This window comes from Prionailurus viverrinus, chromosome A2 (assembly GCF_022837055.1).
Source record: "Prionailurus viverrinus isolate Anna chromosome A2, UM_Priviv_1.0, whole genome shotgun sequence".
NCBI lineage: Eukaryota > Metazoa > Chordata > Mammalia > Carnivora > Felidae > Prionailurus > Prionailurus viverrinus.
In genome coordinates, this window is record NC_062562.1 from 60719997 (window position 1) to 60742490 (window position 22494).

Sequence of the window (22494 nt, forward strand, 5' to 3'; positions counted from 1 at the left end):
TACCTTACCATTTGTTGACAGTCTAGCATATCTGCCACCAGTCTTTACCATACTTTTTAAAAAATAACTGTAGGGGCACTTGGGTGGCCCAGTCCATTAAGGGTCCGACTTCTGCTCAGGGCATGATCTCCGGTTAGTGGGTTCAAGCCCCGCACTGGCCTCTGTGTTCACAGCTCAGAACCTGGAATTTGCTGCAGATTCTGTCTTCCTCTCTCTCTGCCTCTCCCCACCGATTTGTTCTCTCTCTCTCTCTTTCTCTCTCTGTCTCTCTCAAAAATAAGCTTTTTAAAAAATAAGTCATTGTAGCATATTTTGTATTCCACTTTTTCTCATAGCCTTTAAAGTGACCATTTTCCATGTTGTGAAATAGTATTCATGACCAATTTTAAAGGTTAACATTCCAGTAACTTATTTTACCATTACCTATAGTAACTAAATGCATGGGTGTGGGTGTCCCCCGGGGGTGGGATAGGGCATGAGGTCACTTCCAGTGGGACCTCAGGCAAGGCACCAATCATTCCCAGCCTCTGTGTCCCACATTTATATAGAAAGTTAAATGAGATGATACACTTTTAGCAAGTACTTGGCACACACCAAGCACTCAAAGTGACTTAACTGCCACTGATATTCTGAATTCTTCATAAACTAAATAATGCTTTGACAGGCATCTTGTGCACTGAGCTTAGGTTTCATTGCTAGATATGGAATTACACAGTCTCTAAGGGTATGACTCATTTTTTGTAAATAGTTCTCCAAAAAGGAATGTTTTTGGCAAATTATTCTCTAAAAGGGGTCATCTGCCTTCCTAGGACTGACTTGGAGGCAGGTGAATGATATGCTGAGATCTGTGTGATAAAAAAAACACTGGTGGTTGCATTGTGGGCTGGAGTAAGAGGGGCTTAGAGTGAAAGCCCCCAAAGACTTGGCTCCAGTTACTGAGTAGGGAACAGACACCAAGGCCAGGGCAGGGCTTGGATGGCATGGCAGAGATGGAGTGGACTGGACTTGAGGAAGAGTGTGATGGAAGAGAGGGAGGCCCCAGATGGGCCCCTGGGTGGATGGTGTGTCCTTGCCTAAGTGTGAAGATAGAAATCTTGAGGGCAGGGAATAGGATGGGCGAGATGAGCAGTGTGATCTGACCCTACAGGTTGGAACTTGGAGGCTGATATGATCTGTAAGAGGAGAACCGGTAGGAACAAGTTTGGGGCATGAGGATGAGGTGGCAACCACAGTCACAGGTGACTGAAGTCATAAGGTGAGGGAGAACTTTCTTGAATCACTGAAAGAAGGAACCAGACCTGGCCTTGTAGGGATGTGACCCACACAGGGGTCACAGGGCCCTTATGATGAAGGGTCCTGCCCTTAGTTGAATGGTCTGCAGTCACCAGCTTGAAATTCTTAATAATTATTGAACAAGAGACCCTGCATTTTCATTTCACATATTACGTAGCAAGTCATGGGAGAAACAACACGGCTGTGGGAAAGACGAACTTGAAAAGGGTGAATTTACCTCTCCTGAGGGACCAAACTGAACAGGAGCTCTTCAGGAAGAAGGGGAGTGGACACCAGCAGCACTATGAAGCCAGGGTCGAGAGAGGGGCCTCTACTGGCTGCCCCCTCACCTCCCAACTCACAGCCTTTGCCAACCAACGTCATCCCTTTTTTAGAAACTTCTAAATATTTGTAGATGATGTTTCACTTTATTGGAAAAATATTACTTCAGTTATTTTATGTGCAAACAAGAACGCCCATTTTAAAAATCTGAGTATGGGGGCGCCTGGGTGGCTCAGTCGGTTGAGCGTCCGACTTCGACTCAGGTCATGATCTCGCAGTCCGTGAGTTCGAGCCCCACGTCGGGCTCTGTGCTGACAGCTCAGAGCCTGGAGCCTGTTTCAGATTCTGTGTCTCCCTCTCTCTCTGACCCTCCCCCGTTCATGCTCTGTCTCTCTGTGTCTCAAGAATGAATACAACGTTTAAAAAAATTAAAAATAAATAAATAAATAAATAAATAAATAAATAAATAAAAATCTGAGTATGTGTCCATGTAATATTTCTAAATGTCTTTAATAGGGACAGTGATTTATGTGGCAGAATTAGGTTTATGTTTATAGGACAATTGATAATGACAATATTTTTTGCTTTCTAAAGCGATACATGTCCTTTAGAGAAAATTTAGAAAATTCCCCAAAATGCAGTTTTTTAAAAAGTCATCTATAGCCCCATGAGGTATCTGTGGTTAACATTTTGATGGATTCCATTCAAGTCTCTTTGCCATGCACATGTTTCTGATTGTTGTAGTCACATGGTACACCGAATTTTATATTCTGCCCATTCCTCTCTTTTTTCCTTAATGCCATGACCTTTTCTCCTGTTACTCTGTAGTATTTAGAGACTGTAATTTTCAATGACTGCATAATACTTGATTTATCTTTTCCAAAAAGTTTCGTTAACTTTTTTCTGATTGAATTGTTCTTTGGAGCACAATCAGGGAAGTATAGATAACACCATATTTCATCTATTCTACAGTGAATGTTTTTTCACACTTTCACATCCCTGAAATTGCGATGCTTCTTAAAATTGCTGTCAGCCAGGCAGCAGTGGTAACTTAATTGTCACCATCTGTATGTGTGAGCTGGTCATGGCAGTGACTACTGAGGCAAATTCATGGTTGGTGTATTGAGCTTAATTGCTTTAAAAATGTCTTCAAAAAGATACTGTGATTTAGTACTAGAAAGAAAAGCTTTTGTAAACATAGGCACAGAAACAGATGAGTAGGGAATACATTTTGTGTTAGTGGAACAGATATTTGTTGTTGGAGGAAGGATTGCAATCACCTGTTTCCACACCAACCAAGTGCTCCACAGGCCCCAGAAAGAAAGATATCACCAGCTCTCAGGTCAGGGAGGCTGGGTCCCCTGTGCTTGCTGAGGTTTGCGCAGAGAGGTTGTGTATCACAGGGCTTTGCAGAATGGGTCTCGATGGCATGGAAGGAAACTTGGGAAAGAATAATGAAGGACTCTGTAAAAATTTCCACATGGCATTGCCTGGAAGGCACAGAGGATGATTGACAGAACATCCATGACCCAGGATGAGCTTTAGACTCAATGGATACAATCGATTTATTTATTTCCCTTCTTGTTCCTTTTTTTTTTCTTTTTCTGCATGCAAAGTGATACTTGATCTTAAAAATAATATTAACAACCTATGCCCAAGAGCTTAAAAGTTGTTCTTTCAAAAAATAATTTTAAAATAAAATTAAAAGTAGGGCGCCCAGGTAGCTCAGTTGGTTAAGCTTCCAACTGTTGATTTCAGCCCAGGTCATGATCTCACGGTGGTGAGATCAAGCCCCATGCTGGATGTGGAGCCTGCTAAGATTCTCTCCCTCTGCCCCTACCCTGCTCACACTAAAATATATACACACATATATATGTATATATATATATAATTTTTTTTGAGAGAGAGCACTAGCGGGAGAGGGGCAGAGAGAGGGGGAGACACAGGATCTGAGGTAGGCTCCAGGTTGTGAACTGTCAGCACAGAGTCCGACGTGGGGCTCCAACTCATGACCTGCGAGATCGTGACCTCAGCCGAAGTTGGATGCTTGACGGAGTCACCCAGACGCCCCAAATTACATTAAATTAAATGTCTCATGTATAAAGAGAGTGCTCAATCTTAATTGCCATGTGCCTTCTTTCTTAGTTATACACAAAATAAAATTGTATCTTAATTGGATGGCATCTTGGGTCGATGAAACAGTAAAAGAATTGAGTGCGTCCAAAGGTTTGCTTGACTATTTTTCCCGGGTGATACCCTTGTGCTTTTAGCCTTTCCCGGTTTCAGGACTTAGGTTTATCATCTTTGTTATGTATAACAATCATTACTATACAGTCATAACTTGTGGAGTCCTTTACAATTAATCAAATATTTTATTTACATATGTATTGAATAAGTAGTAAGTTCCCATGGTTCAAAACTCAAAAGGTACAAAAAGATCTGCAGAGAAAGCCTCACATCTGCTCCTGCCCCCAGCCGTCCACTTCTCGCTGGGGCCACCAGTGCTACTGGTTTCTTCCTCCGGTACCAGATACCTTCTACACACTCCTCACCTGTGTTCACAGTGCGTCCTGTACTCGCTGTCTTCCCGGATTCCATGCTGGGGACACTTGTGCGTGCTATACACACTACAAAACGTATAGCCATTCAAAAGTGCTGGCTACTTGGCCAGCCAGTGTTAGAATTACAACTTAACAGATAATTATACCGAGGCCCAAGGAGGTCACAGTGATCTTCCCAGTGGTAGAGCTGGGACTCAGACCTGGGTCTTCCAACCGCATTAGATAAGCACAGAAATGCGACACATGGGAACTAGTTTCTTTCAAATCACACCATTCTTTGAAATGCCAGTTAGCATTCGAAACTCCTCAGTATTGGTTGGAGTCTATCAATGGAGACCACTCCTGGACTTTCAGGAATGGTTAAGTCTTAGTATCCACTCTCCACAACACCAAAGAGTGAGGTGCATTCTCTGGACAGGGAACAGCCCATGCTGTTCAGAAACCCCTGGAGTCAGGGGGAACCAGCCGGGACCGCCAGCTTTCCCTGCCCCCACAGCTCTCATGGTCTCCCCAGGACTTGCCCTAACAGACCTTCCATCAAGGAGCCAACCTGCTCATGCATAGAATATAAGCAACGCCCTGGGAGCACAAGTGAGCAGGAAAGAAACTGCTGTGTGAAAAGTGTCTGGGCCCACACTGCACTTCTGAGTGTGTCCACAGGTCCCCTTGCATGACCTTAGTTCCCCATATTCACTGCTGCCATGACAGCTCTGCTTACTGAGCACGGGTACCCCATTTAGACACGTTACTTATTACAACTGGCCGGTGGAATTCTGGTGGGTGTTTGAAAACCAGCCCTCTGGCGTGAGACATGGCCCCGAGTTGTCATGCGTGCTAGCTTCCGCGGTGCAAATAATCTCACCGTGGCCAACCGTATTTGGTGGGGACTGGGAGAAGTACAGGATAGCTAGGGAGGTGGGGGTCACTACAATGCTCAGCATGCTCAGACACGTGAGGTGGCATCAGGAGGGTCTTTGAGGATGAGCTGTTTCAGGCTGAATTCGGGTCAGGAAGAATGTCAGCCATGTACGTGCATGAGCCCTGCACCCTGGGTTTACCATACCCTGAGAATGACCCCCGTGTCCTTAGTCACCCCCAGAGCCCCAGGATGTGCCACACCCTTGTGGTGGGGAGGGCAGTAGGGGAGGTAGAGAGGTGGCACGCAGGAGCCCTGCCCTTAGGTTAGGACTCTCTGTAACCTTGGACAAGTTACTGGAATGTTCCAAGTTCCCTTTCCTTACGACTGAGCAGGGCTCCTGAGACCGAGCAGCTGAGGTGAATGGAGCGTGGTGTTCAGCAGAGCAGGGCAACAAGGCCCTACAGCAGTGAAGTCTGGCGCTGCTAGGCCAGTAGGTGGGCAGAGTGAACCCTTCCGTGACTACTGGGACGTCACACAGAACAACTCAGGTTGTTCACAGAGCCTGCTTGGGATTCTCTCTCTCTCTCTCTCTCTCTCTCTCTCTCTCTCTCTCTCTCTCTCAAAAATAAATAAATAAACATTTAAAAATAAATACATAAAGTGTATTTATTTAACACTTACTATGAGATTTTTAGACATACCAAAAATTATTTTGTTCATTGCCTCCTTTGACTACAAATCTTACTTAGTGTCGTGGCACCAAATCTCCTTACAGTCATGAGGACAAATGCCCACGTTTACCTGACCCCCAGGAAGCAGCCATGCCTGCTCCACGACTGCCGATGGTGGCACTGACTCACGCCAGTGGCCGGGCTCCAAAGCTGTGCCCTGGAGTCCATGTGCCAGACAGCCTGGAACCATCCCAAGTGATCTCTGTGCATCTCCCCCATCCCCATGCACCCACGCGGTAGAACAGGAGAGAGCGAGGGAGGAGGCCTGTGGCATTTTCATCTCCCATGGCAGACGGTTATATGGAGTCACCAGGAACCCCCAGCCTAGCACTCACCTCCTCTTTGTGACCGTCTTCGCTCAAGGCGGTCTGTTCCCCTCACTCGTATCAGCCACAAGTGTTTGAGAAGTGGCAGCATCCCCTCTGCATCAGGTCTGCTCTCTGTTCTGCACTGGAAGGAGGTGAGCACCGTGGGTGAGGCTGTCACCCCTTCTGCCTTTTCATCACCATGAGCCACACAGGAGCCTCGGCCTCACCTCTCATGAGAGAGGGTGGTGGGTGGAGAAGCAGTCAAGTTCTGCGATCAAAGGCCAGAAGGGGGCTTTGCAGACCCGCGGAGTTGGGAAGGAAGCCTCCAGACCTTGGACCTGGAGATCAAGGTGACCACAGGGGGCTGCTTTGCTCCAGCAGCTCCCAAGTTATAGCACAGTTTCACTGCTGAAGCACTCCAGTGAGATTACTGAGTTTAGTCATACCACCACTTCCTGAGCAAAGCAGGCAGCAGTCGGAGCCTGGTGGGAGTCCGTTGTGGGGGTCCCCAGGGGGGGCCCTCTGTTACCACAAGGCTACCTTTTGGATTCCATGGCCCTATTCCCTGCCTCACCATGGTGAGAACTGTCTTTTAAATGTTTCTCTTTGCTATCCCTTTGTTCTCTGCTTAAGCCAAATGACAAATCTTAATAGAGGAGAAGAATGCCATTGTCACCATACCTCCTGGGAAGCTTCTCAGCATGGGTCTGCCACTTCAGACAGTGACCACCTTGTACCTTGCAGCAAGTTCATTTCAGAGACCAATCAGAAGCTCAGAGAGGGAGAATCTAGGTTCAGGTTGGTGTTGAGACCACGGGTGCCATGTTCAAGCACAATAGCTTAAGACCCAGGAATCTGGTGACCTTTCTGAGTCCAGTCAGTTTCCCGAGCCTGCTCTCTCTGCTAGAGAAATGGAGCAGAGAGAGTGAAGGCAACGCTCTCAGGTCCACAGTGTAAGTTATCATTCACCCTTTGCAAGCCTGAGTTGTGCTCTATACCTGCCAGGCTGCTTGGACAGGGGCCCACAGTCTCTCTGGCACATCCCCTGGACTCTCTCCCCCTGGGGAACTTGTCTGCTTATCATGCCTTCCAGGGCTCCAGTCAGCCTCAAGAACAGGCTTCTTAGGCCAAAACCTTATTTTAAGACTCACCATGGTGCACTGTTGTCCAAATGCTATGTTTCCAAGGTGAGTCCCAGGCCAGCAACTGGGGAGCAGATCCAAAAACCCACCTTTGGGGGGATGTGCTGTTCTTCCCTGTGGACCAGATAGATCAGGAAACTGCATGATCTTAAGCAACCAATCTACCACGAGTGGAAGTCTATTAACTCTGACCAGAAGCGTCTGCGTTTAGGGGGTGGTGCCGAGATCCTGGCCCTTTGTCAAGCTCCAGGAAGACCCAGCAGTTCTAAGACTATGGCACAAGTCCAGATTTTCTGACAGGGGATTAAAACGCTGGGACACAAATGTCCAACAGGCCTAGCCGCTGACCCTGAGCACTACATCAATGCATGGGATGCCATGCCACTTCACTTCAAGTGCTCAGGGTTGGGCAGATTTCTGCAATTCGAGAGCAAGTGTCTTTAAGGGCCAGAAAGGCACTTGGGGAACTGCTCTGCAGAGCTCTCTGCTTGAGGTCTGTAGCGGGTACCCAGTGGGAGGTGGTGCTGAGAAAGAGCCTGGAGGTCACCATGGACCCTCACCCACCCACCCCCATCCTGTGCCTCTGTTCTTCCACTGGCCCTTCTCATTGTGCCACCTGCTTCCTCCCCAGCAGTGCTGGGTGAGGGTTGGACCTGGATTAGATGGTCCTCTGACAAATGGAGGATGTGACTGCCATTCCCCACAATGGCAGCCCAGAGCTGTGTGCTGTCTGCTGGTGAAGGAGGAAATACCTGCTGTTCCCCCTGGACAGTCCACTGGCCTCATCAGCCCCCACTCTGGTTTTTCCCTATTGACAGATTTTATTACTAACAAAACCAGACAGCTATGGAGAATCTGTAAAAATCCTCTATCAGACCAAATAGCAGCTTCTTGATTTCTTTAAAAAATGTCTCCTTCTGGGGCGCCTGGATGGCTCAGTCGGTTAAGTATCCGACTCTTGGTTTCAGCTCAGGTCATGACCTCACGGTTTCTGAGATGGAGCCCTATGTCGGGCTGTCTCTCTCTCTCAAAATAAATAGTAAACACTAAAATTTTGTTCAAAAAAAATCACCTGATCACACACAAGATCACACTGCTCTCCATAAAGACTGCCAGGGATTCAGTTACACCTAGAATAAAGTGCCAAGCCCTTCCCTGACTCACAGGGTCCTCCTGGTCCCAGTTTCCACCCTCATGCTCCATCCGCAGCCCATCATTAGGCTGGATCCTGCCTTGCAGCTCCAACACATCTTGCTCCCTCTGCCTGGAGCACTTCTTCTCAGACCTGCCACAGCTGTGCTCCCCATCCCATATCCAGGCCTTTCCTGGCCTGTCAAGTGGAAATAGGCTCCCATACCCTAGAGCAGAAAACAGAATCCTGGTGCCCCCAACTTTCCACACCAGGGAACACTCCTTAATAACCTTCTCTCATGGAGCCCGTGTCTTCCTGCTTTTCCCTTCAGGGTAGATGCACCTGGTTAGCACACTGAGCGGATCTACTTCCGGAACAAAGAGACCTGCCTCTTTTCAAGCTGGTAGGTTCTCTCCAAGTTGACTAAAATGTTGAAAAGTGCTCCCAGACCTCTTAAGGGTCCAAGGACCCTATGTGGGGCTTACCAGCTAGGTGAGTGAAGAAACTGGGAACTAGGACATGTTTAAATAGAGAATATTCCCAGAGAAAGAAGAAAAAAGATGCATTGGGGCCAAAAGGAAGAAGGCAGGATAGTCAGACTGAGGGCTGAACTTCCCTGAACATGGAGGGCGACAGCCTGGGATGGAGCAGAAAGTCACCTGAGGGGGTGTGACGGAAAAACAAGGGCAGTGGAGACGTTACTGAAGAAAAGAAGACTTAGAAATTGAGAGAGTTGGGAGGCCCCCGAGGCCTCCCGTTGCTAGAGCTCGCTTTTCTGATGCAAACACAGCAGTGAAGTCAAAGTGGAGAAATGGGGAAAGCTGCACCCTTGCATCAGAGAAGACCCAGGAAAGACTGGCGGGGGGGGGGGGGGGGGTGGGGGGGGGGGGCGGGTTGCCGCTCTGCCCATGAGATGCCAGAACTTCTGCCTGTAAGGCAAGCAGCAATGACAGAATGTACAGAAGTAAGAGCGGACAAAACAAATGAACCAGGTTTGTGTCCAAATAAAGTTCACGAGCCTTTATCTACACAATCAGACCCCAACACCTTAAGATTTCAGTAGCTGATTCGGCAGCAAGTCCTGACCCGAACTGCCACGAAGCTGTTTAGTCTTTCGCTGGCCGGCTTGGGTGACGTTTCACAGAATGGGTGCGGAATAGGAGCGCGCTGGGCTGCTGCTCAGGACCCTGCGGGAGGGCTTCCCGAGCGCACAGGACACGCGTGGTGCTGCTGCTCCGAAACCCTAAAGGCTGCGTGCACCTGCGCAGGGCCGTGGGGTGGCCCCGGGGCCCGTCTGTGCGGGGAGGCCAGCGGGGTTCCCTCCGTAGCCGGTCCTTAACCAACAAGAGGACAAAGTGCAGGCGAGGTGGAGGCGGCTCAGCAGCACCTCGAGTTTACTCGCGCACGCATCGATGCGTTCACGCTTCACCCATTCACAGACCGAGCCCACGGGAAAGGTGAGCCCAAGATTCTGAAAACAGGGCACTGACTGCAACAAGAGAGGAGAGATATGCACGGCCCTCCGTGAGTGCAGCTATGGGGGCCCGGCTTGGGCTCCTCCGCCACTCGGCCGCACAAAGGACACGCCCTCTATCTTCTCTACCAGCCACACCTTCTCCCATCGGCCCCGCCCGCAGTGCTTCCGCTTCCGGCCGCGGGGCGGGGCTTCCTGGTGTGGGGGCGGGGCTTCCGGCCGCGAAGACGCTGCCGCTTCCAGGCCGCCGGAGTGGGCGGGGCCCGGAAGCGGCGGCGGCGGCGGCGGCGCGGGGACTGAAAGGGCCGGCCATGGCTGCGAACCTGAGCCGGAACGGGCCGGCGCTGCAAGACGCCTACGTGCGGGTGGTCACCGAGAAGTCCCCGACTGACTGGTGGGCGCCGGGAGGGACCGGGCCGGGCGGGGGGCAGGAGGCCAGGGGCCACGGGTGCGCTGGGGCTCCCGGTTCAGCCACACCTGCGCCGCTCCCTGTGAGGTGCCGTCCGCACCGTCGTCACCCGCCGTCCCGCCAGCCCCGCCGTGCGTGGGGGGCCCGCGCCGCCCCAGCTCCCCCCCTCCGCCGGCCTCCATGTTGGCTTCGGCGCCGGGCTGCGGCGGACGGCCGTCCCCACACAAAGGGGATCTCCGCAGCCGTCGGAGGGAGCGTCTCCCCAGCTCCCACTGCAGGGATGAGGCCCTGGGCGGCCGGAAGCCCGTTTGGGAATGGGAGCCTTCCCAGGAGGTCAGGCGTTCGGGTCCCCCGGGCTCTGTGAGTGTGGATTTCAGAACCTCCCTTTCTCCGAGAATAGTCCTTCCCGTGCTTGAGCCGTGCGGACACGAACGAAACTGCCGGCCACCAGTCTGGAAGGAGACCCCTCCTCATCCGTCCACCTCCTCGTGACAGCTTCCAGTGGGCCGTCAGTGTCCAGTACCCCTCATGCAGTTGTTGGGGTTTTACGGTACCGGCAGCCTTTGTCCGAGGGCTCTGGGGCAGCCTTGGGCGGCAGACTGGGAGTACCGCGCGGTCATTCTCCATCACTTTCCCCTTTGCCTGAACCGTTTTCGCTGACGAGTTTTGAGCACTTCCGGTACTAAGGAAATATGCTGAGTGTGATGAACTAAGGTGACCGGCTTTGGGGAGCCTTTGCTCCTGGCGGGGGCAGGGCCCCCTGGGACAGGCTGCAGCGACAGGCTGGTCTCTGCACCGCCCCGGTGCTGCTTCCCCATCTCTGCTCTTCCTGGTGCCCAACACAGAGCACTTTCCTACCGTGGGCTGTTGTGGCACGGGGAACATTCTATTCTTTCCTCCAGCCCTCAGCCTTCTCGGGGAGAGCTTGGGAACACAAGCTGCCTGGGTCAGCAGAGGCTCTGGGGCAGAGTTGACGTGGGCTCCCTGCCCGGGGCTCGTGCACACTTTTGCAGGGGAGCCAAGCAGCTCCTCTGTTTGAAGCACATCTAATTAGTAAGGAAGGGTGTCTGCTAACCGTGGGATTTCTCTGCCTTCGCGGCTTCATTATGCTTAGGAAGTTCACCCGCAAATCATGTACTTCTTTTTAAGCCTAAGAGTTTCTAGATGTCAGCCCCCACCCCACCTCTCTCCTACTCCCAGAGAGCCCTTAGCCCTCTGCTGTGACTCCAGACCCTGCTGACAGTATTGCCAAGTGCCCCCTTTGACATCCACATGAGGCCACCTGACTCTAGACCCCGGAACCATCTTTGCCCCTCTCCAGTCCTGCTCAGCTAGGGTCTTGCTATCTTGTGTGCTCTTAAGGACGTGCTATAGCCCTTGATGACTTACCCAAGGGACTCCTGAGCCTCCCTCTGGCTTCCTTCCAGGTCTCTCTTCATTCTCAGTTTCCACTGGTTTGGGGTGATGTCCCACAGCCCAGTTGGCAGTTCAGGCCTCCCACGCTCCCAGCTTTTCCTTAGGCTTCTCAGAGCTGTCTGCCACCACCATGCTCTGAAACTCCCCCTCCCCACCTCTCTGTCCCTGAGGAGGGTGCTGAGCCTCTTTCCCCTCACCATGTGACCAGCCAGCCTCTGCTCCCACTGCCACAGCCATTAAGTATCTCAACAGGTACATGTGGTAGACCCCACTCAGCTGAAAAAATACCTAGATTGTGTTACTTCTGTGCATAAACTTGAGCGGCTTCCTGTTTCATGTGAAATAAAGCCCAGACCCCTTACCTCGGCCCGCAGGCCCTGTGCAGCTAGCTCCTGACTCCTCCTGCCACCCCTCCCCCTTACCCTACTGGGGCCACACCTGTTTGCCACCGCTGTGGCCTTCTTTCTCTTCCTCAAACATGTGAGCTGGTTCCTCCTTAGAGCCCTCGCTCTTGCCGCTTCTCCTTTCTAGCACCCTCATCATCCCTGGGGGTCTCCCCAGACTTCTCAGCATGGAGAGGCCTTCCTCAATTCCCCAGTCCCTGATGCACTCACGCTTTCTGTCTCTTGGGTGACTGTCTCCAGACACATGGTTTTTCTTGTCACCTTTCTCTTCACCAGGAGGAATAGGGCCTGTCTGTCTCTGGTGTAGGGCTACCATGTGCGCTCAGTGCTTGGGTGAGACTGGACTGGGAAGGACACAGAGTGCTGTGGAGGGTATCAGCAAGAAGAGGCAGGTCACGAAAGGTTTCACATGCAGAGTGGGTGGCATTGGGCTGGGACCCGAAGCTGAGTGGGGTGGGGGGCAGGCATGTCAGCTCCCAATCTTGGATCTTTTTCTTGCTTCCCCAGGTTGTTCTCCTAGATGGAGTCATGTTTGTTGACCTCTTGTACCCACATCACTGCCTGACAGTACATTCTTGACAGTGTGTTTCTTTCTTGTCTCCCATTAGAAGGTGACTTCCATGCTCATGGAAGGGCCTCTTTGGACATATCCGAAGCTTTGTGCCCATCACCACAAGCGGCAGGTTCTCAGTACATGTGTCAGAAGGGATGGTTTGAGTTACAAGGTGCTCAGCGCACCACAGTCCTTGTGCTATGCACAGGCCAGCATACTGCTTTTCCGTGGTGATTTGAAAAAAGGATAGAAGTCAGTTGAATGTGGGAATGAGCCTCTGATCTGGGAACATTCAAGAAGGTGGCTTGGGCTGGAGCCCAGGGTATGGGGGGGGGGGTCAAGTTGGAGGGCAGGCAGCAGGCATGGAGCTTGGCTCTTACTAGCTGCTGGGTCGCTTCTTGGGAGAGCTGCACTGAGCAGAAGTCTCTGCTCCCCGCAGTGTGTCCGGTGTCCCTGTCTTTTGCAGCCAGGGCTTGGTGGCTTCAAACATCCAGGCTTCTTTCAGGAAGAGGGCTGGCCAGGACTCCGATCACCAGAATCTGGATGTCCCCCTCCTCCCACATCCTTTCCATTTGTCTGTGTGTTCCATTTAGTGTCTCTCTCCTAGAAGGGGTGTCCCCCATGCCAGCCAGACCTTCTGGGTCTGGGTTTCTTTCTTCCGACTTCCTCAGGCTGGGCAGCTCTGCCCGATGCCTTAGCAAGGCCTTGGGAAAGCTGAGTGGAGGCTGATTTGCTTCCTTGTGGACTCTTTACCCCAAAGTCCCTGTCTGGCCAGCCACAGCAGAGCTGTGCTCAGAGCAGGGGAGATAGTGCACAAGACCAGATTTTGCCTCTGACTTGCTGTCTGCTGGGTCAGCATTCCTACCCCAGGTTCCACCAACCTGGAGCTGAGCTCCTGCAGAGTTGGTGTTGATGGCTGAGCTCCGTGCGGACTGTGGAGAAGCCACCTGTTCCAGAACGTTCTCCTTGGGTAACCTTTGTTCTGGTCATGGGACTTTTTATGCCCCACATATAATAAAATCTGCTATATTTTCTCAACGCCTCTGGAGCTCAAGTTTATAAAAACAAATTTTTCCCAGAGTTCTTGTGAATAATTAGTCTTACAGAAAAAGATAGGTGTGGTCTATGGTCACCTGTGGAGAGTTAAGGCTCCTCCGAAAAAAGAATTTGCTTGACTTCATGGTGAGTCATGGCCCATGTGGTTTCTGGGTTTTCCAGAAGAGTCCAAAGCCCAGAGAGATCTGCTCCAGAAACTCTTCAGGCTTTCAGAAGGCGGAGCAGATACGCACAAGGTGTTGGGCGGCATTCCGAAATGCCTCATGCGCTTTTCCTTGGGGGGCTTTGGGTTGAGGAATATGCAGGTATCTTTTATCTTCTCAAATTCACAAACCTGATAGACAAGTGAGTATTTCACACATGAATGTGTGGACAGTTGCCATAAAACTTTCCAGCTTAAGGGCATCTCCAATGGCTTAGTTGGCAGAGTGTAAAACTCTTGATCTCTGGGTTGTGAATTCCACCCCCACGTTGGGCATAGAGCTTCCTTAAAATCTAATCAGACGGTGCCTAGGTGGCTCAGTCAGTTAAGCATCCGACTCTTGGTTTCAGCTCAGGTCACGGTTCATGGGTTTGAGCACCACGTCCGGCCCTGTGCTGACAGTGCAGAGCCTGGTTGGGATTCTCTCTCTTCCTCTCTCTCTGCCCCTCCACCCTACATCTCTCTCAATCTCAAAATAAATAAAAATTTTTAAAAAGTCAAACAAATTTTCCAGCATAGGGACACTTGGCTGGCTTAGTCGGTAGAGTGTGTGACTCTTGATCTCTGGGTCATGAGTTCAAGTCCCACATTGGGCATAGAGCTTCCTTCAAATCAAGTCAGACAAACAAACTTTACAGCTTAGTTGCCCTCACAGTAGATGTAGGCTCCCCTTCATAAGTTTGTCTCTCAGGATAAGCCCCTGTGGGTGAGAACTAAGAAGGCCATGGCTCTGGGCCAGCCTGGGGCCTGTGTTACCATCATGCTGAGCTCTGGTGGGTGTGGCAAGGGCAGATGGCACCCAGCGCACTGGCTACAGAGCTCACCTGTGTTTTGTTTCAGGGCTCTCTTTACCTATGAGGGTAATAGCAATGACATCCGTGTGGCCGGCACTGGAGGTAAGTATGACCAAGTGAGGGGGCGAGGAGGCTGGTGGGGGAGGAGGGTGGGAGGAGGGGAGAGAGTGGTAGCCATCAGGGTCCCCAGCCCACACCACAGTAGCACCACCGTTGGGGAGTTGGACACAGCTTTGTTACTCAGCAAATGTTCACCAGTGCATTCTCCACTTGCCATACAAGTGCTTCTGGTGACCTGTTCTAGAAAGCCCCTCCCTTGTGAGGGCTGCTCCCTGACCTTTAGCAGGACCGCTGCTGGCCGTGCTCTCACGTGCACTGTGATGCCTCAGGTGGTGGAGAAGTGCAGGGTTCAGTAGCCTGCATTTCCTGCCACCGCCTCCACTGGTACTCACAGGGCTCTGCTGTGCGTACTCCAAGTAGGGGCTCAGGGCTGTCCCAGGTCTCTGTGGCCCTATAGCTAAAGTACCCGACCCAGCTCCTCACTAGCTGATAAGGACCACAGCCTCAGTGTCAGGAGAATGGCTGAGGATGGCTCCTGTGCCCTCATCACCCATCCCCTTACCTTCACTTGGAGGATCTAAGAACTGAGCCTGAGCGTGACTGAAGGACATTCCCACCTGCTTGGGACCCTCTTGGTGGCCTGGGGGTCTGAGCAGACTCATGGGTAGGGCAGGTGACTCCCAGTAGGCCTATTCCAGGGCCCTCAGTAGGTCCAGGCAACGGTAAAATTGTTGCAGAGATCCTCCATTTGGAAGCCTGATGCCCAGTTTGTAACAAAAATGACGATTTTACTTACAGAATTACCCATGGGTTTTATAGGAATGGTTTTTAGACTGGCGTATGTAAAAACTCACCTGGGGTCCTCGGGGCACCTGGGTGGCTCAGTTGGTTGAGTGTCCAACTTTAGCTCAGGTCATGATCTCACAGCTCGTGGGTTTAAGCCCTGCATGAGCTCACCACTGTTGGCGCAGAGCCTGCCTGGGATCTTCTGTTCCCCTCTAAGCTGCTTCCCTGCTTCCACTCTCTCTCTCAAAAATAAATCTTACAAAAAAAAAAAAAAAAATCACCTGGGGTCCTTGTCACAAATGCAGATCCTGGGTCCCACCCAGCTCCTGTGAGTTAGCTCAATGAAGACGGGCACAGGAATCCAATTTTGATGTAGGCAACACTGAGAACCCCTGGTTTAGAGCCATTTGGGTTTGGTCTCCTGGCGGACAGTGTGCCAGGGCGGGCAGCAGGTGCGGGACACCTCACTTCCCTGTGACCTGCTGCAGAGGGAGGCCTGGAGGAGATGGTGGAGGAACTCAACAGCGGGAAAGTGATGTACGGCTTCTGCAGGGTGAAGGACCCCAACTCCGGCCTGCCCAAATTTGTCCTCATCAACTGGGTATGTGGAACTGGCGGGCTCTCGGTTCTCATCCAGGTGCGACCCGGAAGAACTCCCTTTCCTTCTCCTCCTCTGCCATTCACGATTGGAGCAGAGAAGGACTTGACTTCAGGGCAGCTCGGAGGTGGTGAAGGAACACACCAGTAGATTAAGTCATTGTGGCCCAAAGGATAATGGGGGCCTGGCTAGCGTAGAATTCCCAGTGCCTCCCCCCCAAGCCCAGGATTATTCCTACAAAATGGAGTACAAACAATCACAGGACCCCCTTGCCTGTGTCCCCTTCAGAGTAGTCATCCTGAGGGAGCAGGGGGCCTGGAGAAGGCTCTGAGAACACAGGACTGGTGGGTGGGACTAGAAAATTCTGAGCCAACCCCCTGCCCATGGAAGCTGGTGGTCATCCTGCCACAAGAACCTCCTTGACTTGGAGGTGTGGGCCTTGCCTTATCCTCTGCTTTAGGGTCCCAGCTCTGTCTTTGTTGGGACACACAGGGATGCTGCTGAGCCCCCAGGGAGGGATTGGTGAGTCATGCTGGGTGTGTTGTGTTGCAGACAGGCGAGGGTGTGAACGACGTACGGAAGGGAGCATGCGCCAACCACGTCAGCACCATGGCCAGCTTTCTGAAGGTGAGGGCTGTTCCCTGAGGGCCTCACAGAGTTTGCCAGGCCCCCAGGCTCCTGGGTGTGCATGAGCAGGAGTTGCAGCCAGAGCTGGAATTGTGTCCCACGCCCCAGTACTCTGTCTGGACTTGAGGCTGTGACCCGAGGCTGCCATGCTCTTGTTCAGCAGGTGCGTGGGAGGCCACACTGCGGCCAGAGCCACTAGCAGGCTGGCTTCAGTGGGGAGGAAGGGTGAATGACTGTCCTTTCTGAGCTCAGGAGGAACAGGCTGGCCCTGGTCCTGGGGCAGGGCAGGGCCTTGGGTTCCCTTAGTTTGTCAGTGTGGTCAGGATCTGGAGGAGAACGGTTGTGTATGCCCAGCCGCCTCAGCACGCACATTCCCTTTGATGGCTCCTCTCCAGCCTGTCCCCACACGTATTTATGTCCGTCCTTGTAGCAGAACCTCCTTCAGTGCCAGAAGCATTTGTTGTTTGCTTGTCGGGTAACTTTTTGCATTTCTTGATTACCGGCAAAGAGACTCAGGACTTTGATTTCTGGTTCTGCCAGTGCTTCTCCAGGTATGCCTCGCTTTCTTTTCTAGGAGCTGAAAGAAAGAGAGGATCCCAAGCTTATTAGGTGTTCACTAACAGTGAGTGAGGTCATGGATCTGACTTCTCAAGAAGTCAGTGGCTTGCTTTTTGTAGAAAATGAGTTTCCAGATTCTTTTTAAAGTTTGTTTTTGCTCATGAGAAAGGAGCTCTTTAACACCTGGGCCTGCAGCAGAGAGCGTGCCGCACACATAACAAGCCATAGACAGTGCTGCAGAGGGCAAAGACCTCGTGCCCGCACTGGACAAGTACAAGTTTGCCTCAAGGTGGTTTGTGGGCCATGAGCAGAGCGTGCCTAGGTGCCCAGCAGGGTTCCCTGCCCTTGAGCCTGGGTGGCAGTTGTCTGAGCTGTGTGGACTGCGGTGTGCATCCTGTCCTTTCCTGGAGCTGCACCTCCTGACCGCTCTCCTGCTGCAGGGGGCCCATGTGACGATCAATGCTAGGGCCGAGGAGGACGTGGAGCCTGAGTGCATCATGCAGAAGGTGGCCAGAGCCTCCGGTGCCAACTATGCCTTCCACAGGGAGAGCGGCCGTTTCCAGGACACGGGCCCCCAGGCCCCTGTGGTGAGTGCTGCCTGGGCGGGCGGCAGGGCAGGGGCAGGTCAGGAGTGTGCAGTTACCCTGTCCCACCTGGCTGCACCCGCCCTGGGTGGTTTATCCCTCACAGGGCTGGGCTCCTGGCTACCTGGCTTCCGGCCCCGGAGCCAGATGAAGGTGCAGATGGCCGACAGAAGTGGGAGCTGCCCCCCCTGGTGGGGCAGGTGCTAGTGGGCATGAGGAGCAGCCCTCCACCCTGTCTGGTCCCACCAGCTGTTTGGAGCCTCTCTGCAGGGACAGTGTAGTCACCCTCGAGGCCACAGCACCGGTGTGTCCTGCACAGCCCTGGGGGGGGGCACCGTGGAGGAATGTAAGGCAGTGGATGGGCAGACACCTGCTGGCCTGTAGTCCTAGTGCCAGGTGGGGGGGGTCCAGTCCCCCGATGCACAGCCGGAGTCTGTGGAGATTCCCGGGCACCACCCAGTGCAGTCAGCTATCTGTGTCTGGTGGACCAGCCTCCTAGAAATGGCCAGAGGCCGGTCTCAGAACCTCCTTGGCCTCCATCCACAGGGGTCTGGTGCGGCCAGAGACCTCCTCAGTGTTGCCTGGGGTTGAGAGCTTCCTTGCCTGGTGGTTTCCTAGGGCCATTGGGCTGTCTTGGTTCTGGTCTCCTTGAGAGGCCCAGGGCCAGCGCCCCTGCCCTGCCAGGCACCATCCTGAAGGTTGTTGCTCATGTTCTGTGGGCGGTCCAGTGGGGAACCCTCTGTCCTCTGCAGGGCTCCGTGTACCAGAAGACCAATGCCATGTCTGAGATCAAAAAGGTTGGCAAAGACAGCTTCTGGGCCAAAGCAGAGGTGAGTGCCCTTCTCAGAGATTAAGTGTGCCTTCCTCTCTGTCCCTTGGTTTTTCTCACAGTGACACACGTTCCTGTTTGCGCCCATTCATAGGCTGTCAGACTGGGCTGAGGGAGTTAAGTGACAGGGCCCGAGGGCACTCACCTGCACCCCTGCACGCAGGCCACAGGCCCCCAACGCCCCAGGCAGCACTCGCAAGAACGCCAGGGTGGACTCAGAGGGGGGGCAGGTCTGCCTGCGGCGCGGGGGCTGAGTGGGCCGCGGGCACTGTTCTCTCCGCAGAAGGAGGAGGAGAACCGCAAGCGAGAGGAGAAGCGGCGGGCAGAGGAGGAGCGGCAGCAGCTGGAGCAGGAGCGCCGTGAACGGGAGCTGCGTGAGGCCGCCCGCAGGGAGCAGCGCTATCGGGAGGAGCAGGGCAGCGAGGCCACGCCCCAGAGGTGAGGGCCCAGAGGGCGGGCAGAGGGAGGGTCCTAAGCAGGCAGCCGGGCTGCAGCTCCTCCCTGTGCCCCTCCCAGCAGGACATGTGAGCAGCCAGAAGTGGTTTTGGGGAGCAGACAGGAGCAGGTGAGACTTGTCTGTCCAGTGATGCGGGGGTCTCCGGGAGGGTCCCGTGGCCGGCTGGGCAGAGTGGAGCCTGGAGCGCGTGTGGGTGTGTCTCGGTGGTGGTGGAAACGAGCTCAAAGGGCAGAAGTTGTTGTCCAAGACGAGCCCTGGGAGCCTCTCCCAAAGCACCTGGGCCCACGCTCACTGCCAGGTGCTCGCACCCTTTCCCCCTCCCTCCACCCCCCAGGACCCTGGCAGTCCACAGCCAGCACATCCACGGGACATTTTCAGACAGAAGGAGAGGGCCCTGTCTACCACATCCATCTCCAGCCCCCAGCCAGGTAAGCCTACCCTCTGGGCCTAGCCCTGAGGTAGAGGCTGGCCGAGGGGTCCTGGGGTCCCAGTACAGGGTTCCCTGAGGTGACAGATGTGTCAGAGTATGACAGACACACATGAGCAGGGAGAGCCCGTGCTCATGAGAGTGGCTTCTGAGAGGGGAGCCTGGGTGTCAGGGGTCCCTTCCCCGCCCTCAGCCTCGTCCCACAGAGACCTGGAAGGGCAGGGCCACGTGTGGCTTCAGAGGGGAGACCCTCCAGCCTGGCCCCGTAAACTTGTAGTGCAGCTCGCACATTGGCTCAGAGCTGGCCCCAGGAGCCTCTGTCACCTGCTCTCTGGCCCCCAGGGAAACAGGACTGCTCTGTGCGTGTGCATGTGTGTGTGCGCGCACCATGGTGTTTCTGTAGTTGCTCTATGTCCCCATTCACTCTGCGTGACAGCCACTGTTCCAGGACAGGTCCGCCAGCACAGGGCCCAGAAACGGTGGAGACTGCCTGTTCTTCCCATTTGTCAGCTCTCATGCGTGTGTCTTTGGTCTGCAGGCAAACTGCGGAGCCCCTTCCTGCAGAAGCAGCTTACCCAGCCAGAGACCCACCTCAGCAGAGAGCCCACCCAGGCCACCTCAGGGCCCAGGCCAGGCAAGGCGCTTAGCCTCCCCATGGGAGGCTGGGCATGTGGGCGCGGTAGGGACAAGGAGGTGTCCTCCGCTCCCTGGGCTCAGAGCGGGCTGTGCCCTCCTGTGCAGGTCTCTGTGAGGAGCCGGTGCCCAGCACGCCACCGTGTCCGGTGCAGGCAGAAGAGGAGGAAGCTGTGTATGAGGAGCCCCCAGAGCAGGAGTCCCTCTATGAGGAGCCCCCAATGGTGGGTCCCTTGAGTGGGGCGGGGCATGGCTGTGAGGGGGCCCAGAAACACCCTCCTTAGCCATACCACTCGTGGGACGCCTGACTTTGTAACGGTTCACTACGTGCAGATTATCTTGTTTTGTCTCGGAGCAGCCCTGTGCGAGGAATTGTCTGGCACACTTTGCCGTGTGGGAGGCCCTGTGTTAGGGAGCATTGTTGGGGTGGTGGGGCGGCGGCAGCCCCCACCCTCTGTGTGCCAGCCGGTAACTAGGACCCCAGGTTCCTCTTCTCTCCGTCCGCGGGCAGGTGCAGCAGCAAGATGCTGGCTCTGAGCACGTGGACCACTACCCAGGGCTGAGCGGGAAGGGGCTCTGTGCCCGGGCCCTGTACGACTACCAGGCAGGTAATGTGCTCAGACCACAGGGCCCCATGTCAGGAGACAGGCCTTGGGGGCTCCCTTGGGGGGCCAGAAGGGTGAGGATGGGGTGGATGCCCCACACAGCCCGGGCCTTCACGTGCCCTCTGGGCAGCTGCCCAACGTCTGTTGGTGTGAATCCCTGCTGCCAGCGCCACGCTGAGCCTGAAGGTGTGACCAGAGGGCTGGGTACACCCTGGACGCTGGGCCCCCAGCGAGTCTGGGTGGAGGCCTTGGGAGGCGGGCTGCCGTGTGGTGTCGGGACAGGTGAGGGCCTGGCTGCCAGGCCCCCAGCTCCAGTGCGGCCTCTGGCTCACCCTCCGGCTCACCTTCCCACAGCCGACGACACAGAGATCTCCTTCGACCCCGAAAATCTCATCACGGGCATCGAGGTGATTGACGAGGGCTGGTGGCGCGGCTACGGGCCTGACGGCCACTTTGGCATGTTTCCCGCCAACTACGTGGAGCTCATTGAGTGAGGACCCCCCCCACCGCTGGCCGCTGCGAGGCTGTCCTTCCCTTCCCCACCCAGGCGTGCTTTCCTTCTTACCGGGGGACGTGGCGTGTGTGGCTCGAGAGCCGTTCGGCAGTCCTCCAAGAATGGGACCCCCAGAGAAGATGAGCCCTCGGGCTCCCACAGACGCCTCAATGCAGCTGATTCCCAACACCTGCTTCTGGCAGCTCCTGGCCCGCCCCTGCCCCCGCCCCACCAGCCTTGCCTTTGACCCCCACGGAGGACACTGAGCCAAGCCCTGCTCATGGCCAGCCCCTCAGTGACCTCTGCCTGAGGAGAGTGGCACTGCTGAACCGGGCGGTCTGAGCAGGGGCATTTCCTTATCTCCTCTTCCTCTTGGCTCTGAAGAGTGGTGGTTACAGCTGTTAGTGACCCTCGGGAACAGTGAACTTAAGAGTTTATGACCAAAGTCTCGGGTCATAACAGTTTGGGCAGCGTCAGATCACCCTTCTAGACCCTGCCCTGTGTCCCCAGTTCTGTCCCTCTGCCGGGGCTGAGCACGCCGCCCGCCCCCGAGTGTATGAAGGAAGGGATGGGAGCGTCCTGTGTACCACACCCCCCACAACGGCCCCAGCCTGTGCCTGCTGTCCCGCCCCAGGTGCCCCAGGCCTGTCTGCTTTCAGATGAGAATTGCCCCATGCAGGCCCCAGTTGTGACCCGCCCTGCTGTGGCCTGAATGCCCCCGTGTGGAAACAGACCCCTTCCTGGGTGTCTGTGGGACGCGTGTACCTTCAGACCTCAGGCCAGACAGCCACCTGGGAGAGGCATAAACATGAAGCTGTGACCACAGTCAGCCTCTTGGATTTCAGTTCTCTGGGAGGGGCTGAGGGCCTCCCTCCCTACCCTGGGGACCCTCTGCCCATGCAGGACCAAGCCTGTGTGCACGTGTGCATGGAATGAGGTGCCTGGCAACCCCCGAATGTTACAGATTATGGTTCCTCATGCTCTGGCAGGTGCCGGGTGGAAGCAGCTTGGGGCACAGGCCGAACTAAGGGGATCGCTGTCCCATCTCGTCTGTCTCCGGCTGAGCTTCAGGCAGGCCTTACCACATCCCAGTTTCTCCACCGTGAAGCCAGCATGGCCCAACCAGCTTCAGAGGCTCCATGAGTCAGGGTCACACGGCTCTGAGGCCAGCTGTGGGGTTGTCCTAAGACACTGGGATGCCTTGGAGGTGGGGCTTGGTCCCTGGGGCTGCAGGGACAGCAG

At 54.3% G+C, this 22494-nt stretch overlaps 1 protein-coding gene across 5 annotated transcripts; it reads left to right on the forward strand.

Moving 5' to 3' along the window:
- Positions 1-9998: 9998 nt before the first annotated feature.
- DBNL (drebrin like) lies at positions 9999-22077 on the forward strand. Of its 5 annotated transcripts, XM_047845339.1 has the most exons (14): positions 10017-10155; positions 10571-10720; positions 14642-14697; positions 15930-16042; positions 16592-16666; positions 17665-17811; positions 18561-18638; positions 18921-19075; positions 19154-19202; positions 19429-19522; positions 20060-20155; positions 20263-20378; positions 20639-20762; positions 21114-22077. In XM_047845339.1, the coding sequence occupies exons 4-14, from the start codon at positions 15947-15949 to the stop codon at positions 21251-21253; spliced, it is 1170 nt and encodes a 389-aa protein (XP_047701295.1). In that variant the 5' UTR covers positions 10017-10155; positions 10571-10720; positions 14642-14697; positions 15930-15946; the 3' UTR covers positions 21254-22077. The 5 variants fall into 5 exon arrangements, with proteins under 5 accessions (XP_047701263.1, XP_047701280.1, XP_047701271.1 ...); XM_047845307.1 differs by lacking the exon at positions 10571-10720 and having other exon boundaries at positions 9999-10155; XM_047845324.1 differs by lacking the exon at positions 10571-10720 and having other exon boundaries at positions 9999-10155; positions 20666-20762.
- The last annotated feature ends 417 nt before the right edge of the window (positions 22078-22494 follow it).

What these genes read in the sequence shown, in the direction of transcription:
- DBNL (XM_047845307.1), top strand. Translation starts at nt 10,073, where the DNA reads ATGGCTGCGAACCTGAGCCGGAACGGGCCGGCGCTGCAAGACGCCTAC. An exon ending in CCGTGTGGCCGGCACTGGAG is followed by an intron (nt 14,698 to 15,929) that starts GTAAGTATGACC and finishes GACCTGCTGCAG; the next exon opens with AGGGAGGCCTGGAGGAGATG. An exon ending in TGGGGAGCAGACAGGAGCAG is followed by an intron (nt 19,203 to 19,428) that starts GTGAGACTTGTC and finishes TCCACCCCCCAG; the next exon opens with GACCCTGGCAGTCCACAGCC.